The 19,153-nt window shown below is 42.8% G+C and overlaps 1 protein-coding gene across 2 annotated transcripts in view; it reads right to left on the bottom strand.

The window, feature by feature from the left end:
* The window catches only part of CCDC93 (coiled-coil domain containing 93), an 89,004-nt gene that overhangs the window by 56,527 nt on the left and 13,324 nt on the right, over nucleotides 1-19,153 (bottom strand). The window contains exons 4-8 of one of the 2 annotated variants that reach the window (XM_060178013.1): nucleotides 17,305-17,416; nucleotides 15,376-15,474; nucleotides 14,707-14,763; nucleotides 8,523-8,623; nucleotides 7,609-7,626 (exon numbers count right to left, since the gene is read on the bottom strand). In XM_060178013.1, coding sequence (XP_060033996.1) covers nucleotides 7,609-7,626; nucleotides 8,523-8,623; nucleotides 14,707-14,763; nucleotides 15,376-15,474; nucleotides 17,305-17,416 — 387 coding nt within the window. The remainder of the gene's footprint in view (nucleotides 1-7,608; nucleotides 7,627-8,522; nucleotides 8,624-14,706; nucleotides 14,764-15,375; nucleotides 15,475-17,304; nucleotides 17,417-19,153) is intronic. The other variant, XM_060178014.1, reaches the window with a different exon arrangement.

Below are 19,153 nucleotides of genomic sequence, written 5' to 3'. Positions count from 1 at the left end.
TATTTATTTATTTATTTTGCCTCCAGGGTTATTGCTGGGGCTCGGTGCCTACACTCCAAATCCACTGCTCCTGGAGGCCATTTTTTCCCTTTTGTTGCCCTTGTTGTTTTTATTGTTGCTGTTGTTACTGATGTGTTGGTATGCATGAGACCCCTTCTGTTTCATTTGGTTTAAATCCCCCCTGCTTAACACTATTCTATTTACATAACCACTTCATTCTATTTACATAACCACTGTTAACAAGTTCCACCCTCCCTCCAGGGCATTTGTGGTTCAGTGATAGGATTCTCGCCTAATCTGCCCCCTCTTTGTCACACTGATTTTCACCAGTCACTTTTCTCTCCACCCTCTCTATGTCACACCCTGTTTCCACCTTACTTGGCAAGTATATATAAAGACAGCATTGTGAGTTTTACAGTACTGTACCTTTAGTTTAGCTTAGCTCGGCTTAGATTGTGCTGCGTCCTGCATGAATAAAGAGATACTGCCTACAGCTCAACCATGAATCCCTGGTCGTCTGTTACCCGCCTGTGAAGATAGCCCGGCAAAAACAACATAACCCGTCGAAAACAACACTGATGTTGTCATTGTTGGATAGGACAGAAAGAAATGGAGAGAGGAGGGGAAGACAGAAAGGGGGAGAGAAAGACAGACACCTGCAGACCTGCTTCACCACTGGTGAAGTGACCACCCTACAGGTGAGGAGCTGGGGGCTTGAACTGGGATCCTTACGCTGGTCCGTGTGTTTTGCACCATGTACACTTAACCCACTGTGCTACTACCCAGCCCCCTTATTCTTTTTTTTAAAATAATTTATTTCTTTATTGGGGAATTAATGTTTTAATCACTGCTTTTTGAATCACACACTGAATCTTTAGATCCACAGTTTAAACTAAAATCCTTAAGAAATGACTATGTAAACAAAAGCGAATGTGTTTACTCAAGATGGACATGCCTCTCAGGGTGACTTTCAGAATCTCCAATCCAGCTCACTTTCCATTCTCAAACACAAGCCCAAGCTTGATGTCAAAAGTGTATGGTGTGTGCTCACCTCAAGCAATCCTGAACTCAAACAAATCCACAAATGCGCTTTAGGTCAAGTCCTTTATTTTGAAGCTCTACATGATATTCCTGCATGTTTAGCAATGCAAAAGCCATTCGACACTAAGCAAACACCCAACCTCACTTACTTTTAAGGTAAGGAGATAAAGTTACAAGCAATCAAGTCAGGAAGACCAACAACTAACTCTCTGCTCTGCCCTCACTGCCACCCCATGGTGCTTCACTTGCCAGGCCAGTGTGTTGGTTTCTTAATGGAGACTCAGGTCTGCAGTCACACTCTGCTCTGCCCTCACTGTCACCCCCTGGTGCTTCACTTGCCAGGCCAGTGTGTCGGTTTCTTAATGGAAACTCAGGTCTGCAGTCACACTCTACTCTGCTCTGCCCTCACTGCCACCCCCTGGTGCTTCACTTGCCAGGCCAGTGTGTTGGTTTCTTAATGGAGACTCAGGTCTGCAGTCACACTCTACTCTGCTCTCCCTCCCTCCCCACTGCTTATCTAACTTCCCACTGGCTTGTCAAGCATTTGCAAAGAGCAGGTCTCTTGCCTCAAGAAAAAACAGGATGGGGGGTTGGGTGGTGACACCCCTGGTTAAGCTCACACAGTACTAAGTGCAATGACCAACCCAACGAGGAGGATCCGGGTTTGAGGCCCAGCTCCCCACCTGCGGGGGGGGGGGAGGGAGTCAGGGAGGGGGATACTTCATAGGCAGTGAAGCAGATCTGTAGGTGTGTCTATCTTTCTCTCTCTCTCTCTTTTTACCCATCCTCTCTCAATTTCTCTTTGACCCATCCAATAAAACGAGGGAAAAAATGGCTGTCTGGAGCAGTGGATTTGCCTTGCCAGCACTGAGCCCCAGATATAACCCTGGAGGCAAAAGTAAATAAATAAATAAAAAATAAAAAGGGAAGTCAGGTGGTGGCACACTGGGTTAAGGCACATAATATGAAGCACAAGGGTCCAGGTTCAAATCCCCAGTTCCCCACCTGCAGGGGGGGGGGGTCACTTCTCAACTGGTGAAGCCGGTCTACAGGTGTCTTTCTCCCTCTGTTTTTCCCTCCTCCTTCAATTTCTTTCTATCCTATTAAAAAAATGGCTGCCAGAAGTAGTGGATTTGAAGTGTCAGCACTGAGCCCCAGAAATAACCCTGGAGGAAATACAATAAAATAACGTAAAAGGGGAGAGAGAGAGAAAAAGAGAGAAGGAGAAGAAGAAGAAAGAGGAGGAGGAGGGGGGGAAGAGGAGGAATGGGGAGAGAGAGAGAGAGAGAGAGAGAATAGGACCTCTTGGACACTCAACCCTAGAAGTTCACCTCACCTGTTCCTTTCACCAGTGGCTGGAGAAAGAACTTTTCCTACACTGGACATTCTCTTCTCTCCTCCTTTCCTATCCACTCCTTACACCTCAGCACTAAAGCCACCTCCTCTCCAAACACCTCCCCAGCTAACCCATCTCTGTATCTGCTCATATTCTCTCCACTTCCCAGGTGGCGATCATGCCCAAGGGCATGTGGACATGTACCCTCCTCCTGATGTTACTTTCACATCTTGCATGTCTATGGACGTTAAGCATTGAATAACGATAGGGAAAGGATATGCAGAAATCAAGAAGCCAATGGCCATACATTATCATGCAACTCTGGAGAGAACAAAAAAACAAACAATAACAACAACAACAACAACAACAAGTCACTGCTGGGCAATGGTGCCCTTCCACCAGGCACCTAAGTACAAAATCAAATATAATAGGCCAAGGCTGAATTTGGAGTATCCTAAAAAGTTCTGCAAAGAACCTTATAGCAGACTCTGTAAATTGAAGTTAGCTAGTATCTGTTATGTTTTCCTAGAGTGGAGTGATTAGAAAACAGTAATACTCAGGGGCCAGGCAGTGGCACACCTGGTTAAGTGCACACATTATACAGTGCACAAGGACCCAAGTTCAAGCCTCTGGTCCCCGCTTGCAGGGGGAAAGCTTCATGAGTGGTGAACCAGGGATGCAGGTGTCTCTCTGAATCTCTCCCTTTCTATCTTCTCCTCCCCTCTTAATTTCTCTGTCTCTATCCAATATTAAAAACAAACGTTAAAACGGTAAAACTCTTTTCTATCTCCCTTGCATCTAGGCTTCTAAATGCAATTTAGGTTTCAGCTATCTGATACATTTGCTGGAATTTCAAATGTGTGGTGGTTAAGATGAGAACAGAGGGAAGGCATACAGGGTTCGTTATGTGGAGGAGGGTCACTGTCATAGTGACCTGGTTCTGGGGCCAGCAGCTATCACTGTGGCTCTCTGACTTGGGCAGGAGTGCTGTGGTTTCTGTATCAGCAGCTGGAACCCCAGTTTCCCAATTCCACAGGCCACAAGTTGGTTTCCTGATCACTGAGGCAGAAGTGGCACTGTTGATGTTATGCTTGGGAAGTGACTCTGCCTAGATCCCTCACTCGAGGAAGGGTGTGTGTCCTTAACCAGGGAACCTTGTCCTATGTCCTATCTAAGCTTCCTGCTCTGATAAGTGTTTATGAACCTTGGACTTCCCTGATCTTTCATCTGTGCAGACACACACGGGTAGAAGACACACTCTTGAGAGCCTGTATCTGAGGCCAAAGAAGTTGATGAACTTCCCAAGGAGAAGAGTAGAAATAAATAAACTTGGGGGGTAATTCCCAGGTCCTATCTTCTCTCTAAAGACAGGCTCTGGGGAGATCTTTCTAACAATCTAAAATTAGGTTAAGCCTATATGTTCTGATGTTTATACTGTCAGTATACTCATTCTACAATGCTCAGTTAATTGTGTTAAGTGTAATCTGTCTGTGGAGCTCTTGGAAGGGAAAGAATGTACTTCAGTCATTTTTTAAAAATTAAAAAAAAAATTATTCCCTTTTGTTGCTCTTGTTGTTTTATTGTTGTTGTTACTGATGTCGTTGTTGGGTAGGACTGAGAGAAATGGAGAGAGGAGGGGATAACAGAGATGGGGAGAGAAAGATAGACACCTGCAGACTCGCTTCACCGCCCATGAAGCAACTCCCCTGCAGGTGGGGAGCCGGTGGCTTGAATTGGGATCCTTATGCCAGTCCTTGCACTTAGCACCACCTGCACTTAACCCGCTGTGCTAACGCCCGATTCCCAGCCACTTTTTTTAATTTAAATATTTGGGTATAATTCAGGCAAAATAAAATTTTTCATCTTAGTTTATACATTTTAGTACCTTTTTTTTTTTCTTTTTTGCACATTCACTATTTTGTGCAAACATTCCCACTACTTAATTTGAGGTAAGTTTCATGGAGGCTAAGAGATTCTTCCCCATCTCAGCAACCACTAATGAGCTTTCTATATGGACTTGCCTATTCTAGACATTTCATAAACATGGAATCATTCCTGATGTGGCCTTTTTGAGCTGGACTCCTTTCACTTGACATGCTTGGTTGCATCGATACTGCACCACAAATCAGTGCTTAATTCCTTCACATGACTACACACATCCTGCTGTACCTCATAATAACTAAATCAAACAGGAGTTTTAAAATTTAAATGAATTGAAATGAAAATTCTATTCCTGAGGCATGCTAGGCAACATTATTATTACCTCCTTGATTATCTTTAGAAAAAATACTGTATACAATTGGCCAAAAGATATATACTGGAGATATATATATCAACTAAAAGACAATTATTTTCCCTATGACAACCTCTATGAGAATCATCAAATAAGTAAATGCAGTGAAACTTAAGGTTAATTTAGATTCCACTTAAACCCTCTCTAACTTGAGGCCAGACCCCATAAACCTAGTACCAGTTTGAATACAACAAATGACACTCAAGAATTTAACAACTGGGAGAAAGTATAAGCTTGTTAGATAAAGAAAGGACTTCAAAAGCTGGTTAATGGCAGGAGACTTGCTCACTTTAATGATGGCCTTTTTGGTCAATCCCAGGCCACTCCATTATCTGCGGCTCCAGTCAGGGAATCCTTGGATTCCCACATAGATATGGTGGGCCTACACATCCTATAGGTCCCTCTCTCCAGCATCGTTGGTCAGTTCCAACAGGAATGATATCATAAGTCCTCTCTGGGCCTATCCAGGATCTTGTGCTCACTATAAAGTAGCATTGGTGGGGACTGCCCCATTCTCTGAAGGGAGGCTGGGTCAGCCTACTCTGCCACTCCAGGAAGACTGGTCCTGAAATGAGTGCAGCCTAGAATGTTCTCAGCTGTGACCATGGACTGTGAGCTCAGACTGACAGGGACTCAGAAGTTACACAGGCTCCTGTGCTAAATATGAATAGACATGGGCCATAGGTCAAATTGATGGTGTAGACAGTTAACTGTACTTATATGCTTACTTCAAGTCTGGTAGTTACTCTCCATCCTAATCCATCTTTCTAGCCCTATTCTCAACTCTGACACCATCTCCGCAGACATTTTTAGGTCACCTGCATGTTAGTAATCAAGCTCAGGCCAAAATTACTAAAGCCACAGGTCCTTAGAAACATACCTAAAATAAACATCTTAGCTCCTTCCCACCTGAAGACCCTTTATATCATCTACTCTATTTCTGCCATTTGGTTCCTATTTATTAAGTAATTTATCCTGCCTTATATCTTACAGCCCTTTAGCCACCAAGTCGCAGATATTGCTATAATTCCACCCGGAACTCCCTGGGCAGACGACCTCCCCAGTATGTCCTAGACCCTCATCTCTCTAGAGCCCTACTACACTAGGTCAAGATAGAAACAGGTTGGGGGAATGGAATGACCTGCCAATGCCCATGTCTAGTGGAGAATCAATTACAACAGAAGTCAGACCTCCTACCTTCCGCACCCCCAAAAGAATTTTTGTCCATATTGCCAGAAGGATAAATAATAGAAAATTTTCCAATGGAGGAGATGAGACACAGAACTCTGGTGGTGGGAACTGTGTGGAATTTCATACCGATTACTTTACAATCTTGTAAATCATTATCAAAGCACTAATAAAAAATTTAAAAGAAGATCAAGATAATGATAATGGCATGCTTTTGCAATCTAGAAACCTGAATTCAAGTTGCAGTGGGAGATTCCCAGTAGTGCTCAGCAGATAACTTGGGCAAACTGCTTCTCAACCTTGCTGAATGCTGACTCAATCATTCTCAAAGAGTCAAATGTGCTAAATAAAGTATCAGAGTATCTTATGCATTCACTTCCCTAGCTCTCACAAATTCACTTCCTCCTTACCAGAAAACCTAAAAAGACATCACTTCTCCTAAAAACAAAGAATTTTTTTTCATCAAACATCTCCCTTAGACATAGCAGAAATCAGCACACCTCCAGTAGGAACTACAATGGAAACTGAGACGCACTGCTCTTCCCAAAACACAACAAAACATGTGCCTTCTCTCTTAAACAAAGTCAAGTCAGATTGTCTCAAAAACAGTAGCATTCTGAAGAAGCCCCAAATTTACCCAGCCACCAACATGTGACAATAACTATCATCTATGCCACAGGCAAAAGATCCAATTTGAAACAGAATTTTGAAACAAAATGCTGAAACAGTGTTAGTACTTGGGGAGGTGAACAATCTTCCAGTTCTCCCCCCGCCATTACTGTTGTTGCTGCTGCTGTTGTTGGATAGAACAGAGAGAAATTGAGAGAGGAGGGAAAGAAAAAGTGGGGGAAGAGAAAGATAGACACACCTGCAGATCTGCTTCACTGCTTGTGAAGCGACCTCTGCAGGTGGGGAGCCGGGGGCTTGAACTGGAATCCTTGCACTTTGCACTGTGTGCGCTTAACCCGGTGCTTAACCCGGTGCACCACTGCCCAGTCCTTTCTTGATTCTTTAACTCCATTTTTACCCCCAGCAATAGCAAAACCACAACACTTCCCTACATAGTCTTTGGACTGCAAAAAAAATGTGACAGTCAGAGACTGTCTCTCCAGCAATGGTCTCTGTAGAGCAGGGCAACCTTCCTGCTTGTTCGCTGCAGGGACTTAGCTGAAAAGATCTGCACCACCAGAGTGAGTAACCAATCCAGAGCTGTCCAGGGGCCCACACCCAGAAGGATTCCACATTTGGTTGTGGATACTGTCTTGAAATAATCACTTATTAACAATTAATCACTTCATAATTCTTCACAAGGGGGCCTGTATTTTCATTTTATACGGAGCTCTGCTGGTTAATGTAGCTGGTTTGCTAAAGTCTGACGCAGAGGACGAGTTCAATTCACAGCAGCGGCTGGGGTTGGCCATCGATCACACCCAGATCAGGGCCAGAACTAACAACTTCCTTTCAGTGAGTCAGGCTAGTTTTCATTCTCAGAAATAGCCCGACTCCACATTAGGCCCTCAGGGAAAAAACAAACAAACAGTGATCGCAAATTCCATCTAAAAGATGGAAATAATTAAGCAAATTAAGCCTAATTTCTTTTTGGTTTTCTCTAGTGGGGAAAGCCATAGAATGCTCACTCAGGGAGAGGCTACTGGAAGTGCTGTTAGTTCTTGCTGCTCAAGGAGGGTGGGTTAGGAGATAGAGCAAAACACAGCAAACACTCCCAGGAAGCACCAGGACACATACTCACATTAAGGAATCAGTTACCCTATGTAAAAAACGCAGGAGACAAACAAAGGTTAATAACCACGGTCAACAAGAAGTATGTATGTCCTTGTGTGTATTTAAGTAAAAACTAAAGATATAAGGAATTAAAAAAGATATACACAGATAACTTGGAAATTTTTAACTTTCCTAGTCTGGATAATTCTACATGGGAAACCCAAACTATTGTTTTACTAGTAAAATAAAGTAGCGATGGCAACTTTCATATCTGTAATTTATCTGAAAGTTTAAGAAATGGCATAGAGGTTGGGAGACAGGTAGTGGTGCACCAGGTTAAGTGTATGCATTACCATGTGCAAGGATCTGAGGTCAAATCCCTGCTCCCCACCTCCAGGGTGGAAGCTTCACTAGTGGTGAGGCAAGTACAGTAGGTATCTTTCTGTCTCCCTACCTCTTTATCCTGCCTCCTCTCTCAAGTTCTCTCTGTCCTATCAAATAAAAAGGCTGTGTGGGGGGCAGACAGAGGGGGAGTTGGCAGAGGGGGAGCAGTGGATTCCCTGGGCAGGCACCAAGCCTCAGTGATAAGCCTGGTGGCAATAAATAAATAAGGCAAAAGCACAAAGTTCTCCACCCTCGCAGCCTCTGCAAATGCTCTAAACATCACAAATCCCTAAGAAGGGGAGAGCCAATATCAGTTACACACATTATTTCCACAGAGGAATTTCAAAGACCGGGCTTCGACCACCACTAAAGTAACCTTGGGTGACTCAAAATCAGAGAGAAGAGTCCCCGCTTCTGGAAATCTCAGGCCACGAACATAAACGCAAACATGAGAAAAAAAGTCAACTAGCTTAATTCCAGTGAAGAAATTCCAGTAGGGTTTTCTTTTTTCATATATCCAGTAAATCAAGACAATTTAGATTGCGTTCCATTTATTACCTTCCATATTCCAAAAGGGTAGAATGGATTCGAGATTCTTCATCAGGCAGGTCCTCGGCTCCCTGTTGGCGTTTATATTTCCGACGGGGCTTATAAACATCCTGTAAGAATAAGGCAGTTACAGAGGATGAGAAGGCTCTTCTCACCAGTCCGTGAAGGAAGCCTTCCCCACCTTTCCTGCAGGAGAGCAGCAGGCACTCAGAGTGGCTGCCTTCAGGAGTCTATACTTTTGACTGTTATGTAGGTAGTAAGTATTTCTACCCAATCTATTGTCTTTTTTTTTTTTTTAAGTGGGGGGAGATGACTATTATTTGGAATTTAATAGTGGTTTACAAGATAACATTTTAGGAATACAGTTTTGCATCCACACAGCATGTGTGAACCATAGCACCTTCCGTCCAAAGCCCTGTGTTCCCTCCCACCCCTACTCCATAGCCCCCGTACCATAATAGTCCCCACAGTCTAAGAAACAGCTTAGCCACCACTTTTTTTTTTTGCAAGTTCATTTGCTTTACTTATTTATATTTCATGTACTACCCTGTAATTGTCGTTCACTTCTTTCTTCACTTAGCATCACCTCCATTTCCATCTCTTTAGGCTCAGATGATACAATCATCATCATCATCTTACTATTATTATTTTGCCTCCAGGATTATTGCTGGGGGCTTGGTGCCAGCACTATGAATCCACTACTCCTGGAGGCCATTTTGCGTTTTTATTGGAAAGGACATACCTAATATACATCTCAACATTTCTACCACCCAGAGCCAAAAACCAGGCCTATGCTAATTCAGAACTCTTTTCTTTTTTAAAAAGTTGGTTTTATTTTTTTATATATCTTATTTATTATTGGATAGACAGAGGGAAATTGAGAGGAGAGAGATAGAGAGGGAGAGAAACAGAGATACCTGCAGACCTGTTTCACCACTTGTGAAGCTTTCCGCCTGCAGGTGGGAACCAGGGGCTTGAACATGGATCCCTGTGCATTGTAATGTAAGTGCTTAACCAGGTGCACCACTTCCTGGCCCCTTGTTTATTTATGAGAGAGGAGGAGGAGGAAAGAACCAGAGCATTACTGTGACATATAAGATGCTGGGAAGTTGTGACCAGGTCTCAACTCTATAATACCAGAAATGGAAAGGGGATATAAACCCATCAAAGAGATGCATTATCTTTTTTTTTTTTTTTTTTTTGCCACCAGGGTTATTGCTGGGCTCAGTCCTGGCACTACGAATCCACCACTCCTGGCAACCATTTTTTCCCTTTCTGTTTTATTTGACAGAACAGAGAGAATGTGAGTGGGAGTGCTGAGTGGTGGCACACCTGGTTGAGTGCACATGTTACAAGGTGCAGGGACCCAGGTTGAAGCCCTGTTCCCATCTGCGATGGGAAAGTTTTCCAAGTGGTGAAGCGGGGCTGCAGGTGTCTCTCTTCCTCTCTATTTCCCCCTTCCCTCTTGCATCCTGGTTGTCTCTATCCAATAAATAAATAAAGGTAATTTTAAAAAAATTTTAAAAAGTCTTAAAAAAAGGAACTGAGTGGGGAGGGGAGATAGAGGCAAAGAAAGAGACACTTGTAGATCTGCTTCACTGCTTATGAAGCGACCCCCCCCCCCCCCGCAAGAGGGTCCTTGGGCACGGTAGTTAGTATGTGTGTCACTGCCCAGTCCCCCCATTATTATTTTTTTATCAGCAGCCTGAAATTTATCTTCAGACAAGTTTATGGAAAACATAAAATTCAGAACAGACTTTCAGTGGCTTTAAATTACCATAATGTAATTTAATTATAAATGTAATAGTAAATATGTCTTATGTCCTGCATGACACACACAAGGACACACATCACCTAAACAAAGTCTACAGTTCTATGGCATGTAGTAGATGCTCAAGTAGTGCAGGTCTTCATAGCCAGATAACTTAAATGGCAGTCTACTCTGAACGTTTTTCTTGACTGCCAACTTGGCAGTTAAATAGTGTATTGACATTCCCTCAAAACTTTAAAAAAAATTTTTTTATCTTTGTTTATTTATTGGATAAGAGACAGCCTGAAATTGAGAGGACGGGAGAGACAGGGAGAGAGACAGAAAGACACCTGCAGCCCTGCTTCACCACTTGTGAAGCTTTCCCCTAGCAGGTGGGGACCAGGGGCTTGAACCCAGGTCCTTGCGCACTGTCACATGTGCACTCAACCAGGGGTGTCACCACCTGGTCCCTCCTCAAAAGTCTTGTTGCAAGCAGACAACTATCAATGTATACATGGCATTCTAGCCGTTTGTCTTTAGATCTCTTCTCTGCTATCAAGAGTTTGCTGCACCTAATCTCTTACCTGAAAACAACCAGCAGCCACTGCTACCAGGTTTCTGCACAAAGTGTTTTTATTAAATCTGACATGTTCCCCTCCTTAAAATTCTGGTTAATTTTATGGCTTGCTTTGGACTATGAAACATTTCAAACACATAAAATATTCATTCTGTACAACGGGATACACACACACACATACATACACATATACACATATATACATAGACATATATAAAGTCTCAACAACTTTGTGAAAAAGAAATGGAATATGGCCTGGAAGGATGCTGAAGGGCTCTTAAAACTTTACTGCCACAAATATTCTCTAGATTGCTGTTGGAGCCTACATGAATAGAAGTTATAAATAACAGTTTTATGGGGAAATGAAAAATACAATAAACCCGTATGACGTCAGTTACTGAGTATGATTTAATCTCCAAAAGCCTGACTATTATTGCAGCACTGTGTAATTAAGGCTAACTGCTATCTTCCTTAGTCACCACTGATAAAGTCAACGACCCATGAAAGGAAATTAGATTCTTCTAAAAAGGAACTGACTCCAAAAACAATAGCATTTTGAATCCAACAGCTACAAGGACCTTTCATTCTGCCAAACAATGACAGTGCTGGCCTTTGTGTAATTATTCTTTATACTTGAGAGAGTCTCATATACAACTCGACATTTGCATTTTATAACTATACTATGAGTGGAGCGCAGCAAATGCTATGACCACCAGCTCATTACTGGAGAAGCATAAGACTAAATCATCTGTTCAGGATATTTAGAATGGTGTCAGGTTTAGTCCCAAGTATACTGGATGCTAATCACAACGCCTCCCTACTACACTAAGTTGCCTTTGGTTATACTTTGGTTACACTCTGGTTATAATTTTAAGAGGAATCACCCTGGGAAAACCACATTTATACTTAAATAATAAAAAAAAAAACACCAAAAAGTAAAATAATTCTCTATATATATTTGAAAGAAAGAGAATATATACCCAGGCATTGATGATTCATTTCCATTAGCTCGGTCAGGCAGGAAGCCTAGGGGTGTGGTGGGTTGACATGGTTCTGCTAAATTCTGGCTCAGTGTTTTGTAAAGGCCCAAAGTTCTCTGTTCCATATCTGCTGAGCTTTCTCACAAGACTCATGACATAACTTCAGCCTGCCAAGTGGATCATTACAATGGTTTGCTTTTGTAATCAGGAGCTAAATGTCAACTATAAAGAACTACTGCTGAAGTCTCAGAGGTTTCACAGCAAGGTAGAGTGTCAGACTTGAATGCATCAAATTCCAGGTTCTATCCATGGTACTGTCCCTGCACTAGCTTTCTTTCTTTCCTTTTTTTTATAATTAAAAAATATTTATTTATATATTTATTTCCTTTCAATGCCCTTGCTGTTTTATTGCTGTAGTTATTATTGATGTCGTTGTTGCTGGATAGGACAGAGAGAAATCGAGAGAGGAGGGGCGATAGGGGGTGGGGGGAGATAGACACGTGGCAGACCTGCTTTATTGCTTGTGAAGTAACTCCCCTTGCAGGTGGGGAGCCGGGGACTCGAACTGGGATCCTTGAGCCAGTCCTTGCACTTTGCCTGAGAAAGACAATTTATACCCAGGATTGATGCTTCAGTCCCACTAACTCAGGCAGGAAGCCCAGGGGTGTGATGGGGGCAGGCTGACATGGTTCTGCTGAGCTCTGGCCCAGAGTTTTGCAAAGACTAAAAGCTCTTCTCTGCCTCTGATGAAGCAGTCAAGCGTACGCAGATTCCCAGTGGTTAAGTGGTTAACAGTCTCCCCACACAAAGGTCTGAAGTTATACTGCCACCCCAAAGCTATCATGGAGGTGGTCACCTTAACTTACCACCAGCATTTCATCAGCTGTTTCCTGTAGGTATTCAAGGCTTATAATTCCCACTGCCACAAAGCCCAGGGCTTTGGGTCTGGAATATTTCTGCCTTAAAACTGAAGCTAAGAAAAATACAGTGGGGCAACCTGACAAGGACGTGGGAGGTTACAAGGACTGGAGGTACAGGCTCCAGTGCTAAATATGAACAAATATGGGCTATGGGTTAGATCGATATGGTAAACAGTTAATTTCATTTATATATTTTCTTCAAGTTTGTGAGCCCTAATCCTGCTTCCTAGTTCTTTTTTTTTTTTTAATTTCTTTATTGGGGAATTAATGATTTACATTCGACAGTACCTGCTTCCTAGTTCTATTCTCAATTCTGACTACATCTTCCCAGACAATATTTCTAATTCACCCCCATGTAGCTATCAAGCTGACATAAAGTACTAAGACATAAGCTCCTAGGAACATACCTAAAACAGACTTCCTTCTTCCCTAAGGTTCCTACTTTCATCTGCTCTATTGCCACTTTATGATCCCTGTTTATTAAACATTTTGTTGGGTGGGAGTAGATAGTATAATGCTTGAAGCCCCAAAGTCCCAAGTTCAATCCCCTGCTCCACCATAAGCCAGAGTTGAGCAGTACTCTGGTTAAAACAAAAACAAAATACATTTTGTCCTGCCTTCCATCTTACTGCCTTCTGGCACCAAATTCCAGATGCTACTCTGGTTCTACCCTGAATTCCCTGGGCAGATGACCTCACCAGTGCTTCCTAACTCCACCTTTCCAGAGCCCTAGACCACAGAAATAAGCTGGGGGTGTGGCACCATGTGCCAACACCCATGTCCAGCAGGAAAGCAATTATAGAAGCTGGAATTCCCATTTTCTGCACCCCAAAAAGAATTCTGGTCCATATTCCTGGAGGGGTAAGTGATAGGGAAAGTAAACCAGAAGGCTCTGTGCTCCAATTTTGAAGCATTTGCCACCAGGAATCTTGTTCTTTTTTTTTGCCTCCAGGATTATTGCTGGGGTTCGGTGCCTGCACCAAGAATCCTCTGCTCCTGGAGGCTATTTTTCTCCCCCTTTTTTGTTGCCCTTCTTGTTTTATTGTCGTGGTTATTATTATTGTTGTCATTGTTGGATAGGACAGAGAAATCGAGGAGGGGAGACAGAGAGGGGGAGAGAAAGATCGACACCTGCAGACCTGCTTCACTGCCTGTGAAGCAACCCCCCTGCAGGTGGGGAGCCAGGGGCTCAAACTGGGATCCTTGAGCCAGTCCTTGCACTTTGCGCCACCTGTGCTTAACCCACTGCGCTACCGCCTGACCCCCAGAAATCTTGTTTTTATACCAGCAATGAAAGAGAAACAAATCTGGAAAACACTAGAAGAGGCCAGGCACCTTTTCTCTTATCTGAGAGAGAAAAGGAAAAAGGAAAAAAGGAAAGACACCCAGCATTGGTAATAGGTATAGGGGTGATTTAGAAAGGAAGTGAAGGCAGGACCTCTGAGAAAAAAAAGTGTATATGTATATATTTATTTATACCTATGTATGTATCCTCTCTCTCTCTCTCATACACACACACACACATACACACACACACACACACACAGAGAATCAGCCCATATGGGTGATTTACTAGACCCATACGGGTAGTTGTCCCATAGTTGGGAGAACTACAACTTCCAATGGAGGGTGTGGAGACACAGAACTCTGGTGGTGGCAACTGTACGGAACTACACTCCTATTATCTTACCATTTTGTAAACTAATATTAAATCACTAATTAAACACACACACAGAGAGAGAGAGAGAGAGAGAAGAAGTTGTGCTAAGTTCTACCTATTTTTGTATCCTGGCACTGAGCATGTGAGGCTGACAAGGTTGTTCCTCACACACACCTGAGGTCAGCTCCTGGCAACCCTGGCAGATGAATCCTCAGGGAACAGGTGTTAGGATTAAATCAAAGGGCTATTTGGAGGCTGTGAATTTAGGTTCTTCTTTGACAGAGGTATGCAAGCAGGAGAACTTACCATGAGGTCAACAACTGTTCTGATGGCCTTCTCCTTCCTCTTTAGGAAGTCATCATCCTGCAAGACAATATAAATCCTATGTGGAGAGTAAACTACACATATATATAATGATACAGTTATTAAATTAACTATTTAATCCATATCTATGACCTTGGGAGAACTATGGTAGTTACCGCTGGAGGGTTATGGGGGCACAGAACACCGATGGCAGGAGTGGTATGGGATTATATCTCTATTAATAATCTTATAAATCACTATATATATATATATATATATATATATATATATATATGCCTCTAAGGTTGTCACTGTGGCTTGGTTCTGGCACTATAAATTCACTGCTCCTGGCAGCCATTTTTTTCTTTCCATTTTATTCGACAGGACAGAGAGAAATTGAGAGGAGGGCAAGATAGAGAGGAAGAGAGAAAGACAAACACCTGTAGACCTGCTTTGCTACTCATAAAGCTGACCCCCTGCAGATAGGGAGCAGGGTAGAACCTGGTTCTTTGTGCATGGTATGTGTGCTTAATGAGGTGTGCAACTACCCAACCACCTTTTATCAATCATTATTTAAAAAAAAAAAAAAAGGAAGGAACAAAGAAAGAAACGGTCTTAAAGTATGTACTCATGTTTTCAGTAGGGAAGAAGAGAAAAATAGAACATACTGACCTCGGGGAGACTACAGGTTTTCTGAAACTGTGAGATGGAGTAGGAGCGGCTGTAGTCCCCCATCTCTTCCTTCGTTTCTATAGCTCGCTTCACCAGCCACTGGGGGAAAAATAAGTTAGAATATAAGAGCTGACAGAGATGAAGATATCACTGTGACAAAGGCCAACTTAGGAACCCCAAGTCATACTGTACTTGTGACCATGTGATGAGAAATTACTGACAGAAACTGTCCTACGGGCAAAGCAACTTGGGTAGGCCTTGAAACACTAAGCTGCAGCAGGACCTGCAGCAGCTATGCTGGAGCTTCATGTCCCCGGGCCTCAGTTTCCTCTTTACATAAAGTGAAGGTGAAAACCTTTGCTCTGTTGACCTAGCAGGCATAGGGGATGCTACTGGTCAGGGTCACTGTTCTCTCTTCAGAGAGTACCACCAGAACTCAGAAGGAGTTTTGAGGTAGCAGTCTGGCTTGCCGGAAAGTACAGCCACAGCTGTAGGAAGGTTTAGCTACCTAGAAAAGTAGACACATAGCACATACCTGTGGCAGGGAGAAATCACACGTTAACTAATGAAGTGCAGTGAGCTCAAGGAAAAGACGTTTGGGAAGTAGTTACCCCAGGAGTGGCTGCAGAAGATATCTGTGGCATTTTTTGTTTTGTTTTGTTTTGCTTTTTTGTTATTATTCTCTGCCACTTCTTTCCATCATTTTAACTCACCCCACATCCAAACAATGACCTTAGGCACTGACTAAAATCCAGAAGCAGAGCAGATCAGATGGCGATCACTACTCTGTCCTCACATACCTGCCGCAGCACCCTGGTCCCAGGTGATTAAGGAGGGTGAGTCTTCACTCAGTTTGACTTAATTCTGCTTTCCTTTGGATTAGGAATGCAGTTTCTGGCCATCACACTGGTTACTTTTTCAATATCTACATACAGTAGTCAGATGTATACCAAGTCATTACTTGGCTAGATCTTGATAAAGGGTGGAATCACAGGGCTCCATTGGTGCCAATCAATCACTCTGTTTTTCAGAAGTTATCAGCATCAAGGAAAATAGAGGAGTAACAGTGCTATGGTATCATTCCCTGTCTGTCTCTATAAAATAAAAAAATAAATAAATAATTAAAAAAGTCACTTTATCAAGAGAGCTTTGGGCAAAGCCAGGGTGGACACAAATCTCTCATTATATATTTAGCCTTCAAATAAGAGCTGAATGCTAAACGTACTGGGACGTTCTGGAAACACAACAGTTAGCAAGGTAGCTATTAGGCTTGCCTTAGGAAACTTACAGTCTGACAAGACTGAAAAGTAACTACATACCTGAAAATGCAAGGTTACAGCTGCAAGCAAGAATACTCCTACGGGATAGGGCATGTGGAAATAAGAGCAGCTAAAGCTCGGAATCTGATCTATTCTGGATACTGGGGGTGGGGGTGGGGGAATGTTTGGGTTTGGCAGAACTGTGAAGCAAGCAAGAAAGGAGAGAAGGAAAGAGTTCCTGCCTGAAGACAAGGACTTAAGAAAAGAAGTGGCCTAAGTAGGAAGGAATCTGGAAGAAGAATCAGAGGGGCTAGAACACAAAGAACAAAGAGAAGCAGGGGATAAAATAAGGCCACATCGCTAGCGAGGAGTTAGAGCATGGGTGAAGGGAGGGTAGGTAGCTATGTAGTTCTCTCTTTACCAAAAAGGCAGTGGCAAGTACCCAACAGAAACATTTAAAGTTTCTCACAGGTGGCAGTAGGAGACAGGAGCAATCACGTACCGCTAGCCTTTGGAGGCCGCCATCAGGAATTGCCATTATGGTTTCTCACCACCAAATCATACCACAGCCTTTACATCCAGGACTTAGGCCAGGAAGCCCAAGAGAGAGACCTATTACAAGAATCCTGATGTTCACAGGATGAGAAAACATACACACAGAAGCTCTCACCTGAACAACGGGAAATATGTGAATAAAATCCATCCCCTGGATCTGGTGGGGCTCCAGCTGGTGTGGACATTTCATCCTTGGGAGGACTGAAACAATTTTTTCTGATAGAGCTCTGTTTGGAAAAAGTGAGAAGCAAGGAATGAGATTACACTAAGTGATGCTTAAGATCTCTCTTACAGGGGCCAGGTGGTGGCGCACATGGTTAAGTTACTCCCTCTCTATCTCCCCCTCCTCTCTCAATTTCTCTCAATCTCTATCCAATAATCAATCAATAAATAAAAATTAAAAATAAAAATTAAAAAATAAATATCTCTTTTACATCTGGACAACAGTCTACAAAAAAACATCTGGGACTACTCTATCAGAACATAACCGCATTTTATTTTTCTGGCTGGCTACAGAAAAGGGGAAATAACAGGCTCGAGGTGTATGTGCACATGGCTGTGAAACTGCCCCCGACCTTTCTTCTAGGCTCTGTTCTCCCTACTTCATTTTGTTTATGAGATTCTGGTGATGTCAGACACAGTATTTCTTTTTTAACATATTCATAAGACATAACAAAATCTTGTCAGTGCCCCACATTCTTCTATGCTTTATTTTATGATGGACTTTCCCTAAACACCTGGAGGCATCAGGAGACAGCTCACCTGGTGGAGTGTACACTCCATCACGCTTGAGGACCAGGCTTTGGACGCCTGAGCGTCACATAGAAACACCATGCAAAGTGGAAGTTTCATAAGCAGTAGAGCGATACTGTGGTATCTCTCCTTTTCTTTCTCTCGTACCCTCTTATCAAGAAAAAAAAAAAAGGGAAAAAAGAAAAAAAAGAGAAAAAGTCCACCAAGAGAGTAGGGTCACACAGTGTGAAGCTCCAACAGTAAAGAAAAAAAGATCCCAAAAGTCATAGAGCCACTAGGTTACACATTAATTTTTCTGCCTGAATATTTAGGTAAATAAGTGACTACCAGCCCCTGTGCCAAGTGCCTTGGCTACTGAAACAAAACCTGAAATCTTGTTCTCAATTATCTAGCGTCTTCTCTTCTGGTACAAAAGTATTTATATTATTATTATTATATTATATTTTTATTTATTTATTTATTTTCCCTTTTGTTGCCCTTGTTTTTTTATTGTTGTTGTTACTGATGTCGTTGTTGTTGGATAGGGCAGAGAAATGTAGAGAGGAGGGGAAGACAGAGAGGGGGAAAGAAAGATAGACACCTGCAGACCTGTTTCACTGCCTATGAAGCGACTCCCCTGCAGGTGGGGAGCTGGGGCTCAAACCGGGATTCTTAACCAGTCCTTGCGCTTTGCTGTGCTACTGCCCGACTCCCCAAAAGTATTTTTAAAATGAAAGTAGGCCTTAATTACTTTGATACTCTAAAATTAATTCTACAATGGGGGAACTCTCTCTCTTTTCCAGAAAGGAGAGATTTTCTGCTTTCCTAATGAATACTGACATCACTGTACAACCACGCCTCACTCCCCCTCCTATGGAGACTGGGAGCAAAAGGGTTGTGCTGAGGCTCCAGGCTGCTGAGGGTCCATGGCTTTCTTCAGTCTTGGTCAGGAAGAAAGACCCCCCTGCCCCCTGCAGGGTGGTCTCTCGGCTCAGCTGGGACAAGACTGTTTCATGAGAGTAATCTAGGGACTGAAGGGTGAGTTCATTTCATCACAGCTTTAAGCCTGCTCTTCTAATAAGCTGACATGTGATCTCTTAACTGAGTCATATATGAACTGAATCAGATTCGAGAATTAAGAAAAGATGATACAAGGGGGCTGGGCGGTAGCGTGGTGGGTTAAGCACACATGGTGTGAAGCACAAGGACCTGCTTAAGGATCCCAGTTTGAG

Source organism: Erinaceus europaeus, chromosome 18 (assembly GCF_950295315.1).
Source record: "Erinaceus europaeus chromosome 18, mEriEur2.1, whole genome shotgun sequence".
Classification (NCBI taxonomy): domain Eukaryota; kingdom Metazoa; phylum Chordata; class Mammalia; order Eulipotyphla; family Erinaceidae; genus Erinaceus; species Erinaceus europaeus.
The sequence above is the reverse complement of the archived record's forward strand: the minus strand, read 5'-3'. Positions and strand labels throughout refer to the sequence as shown.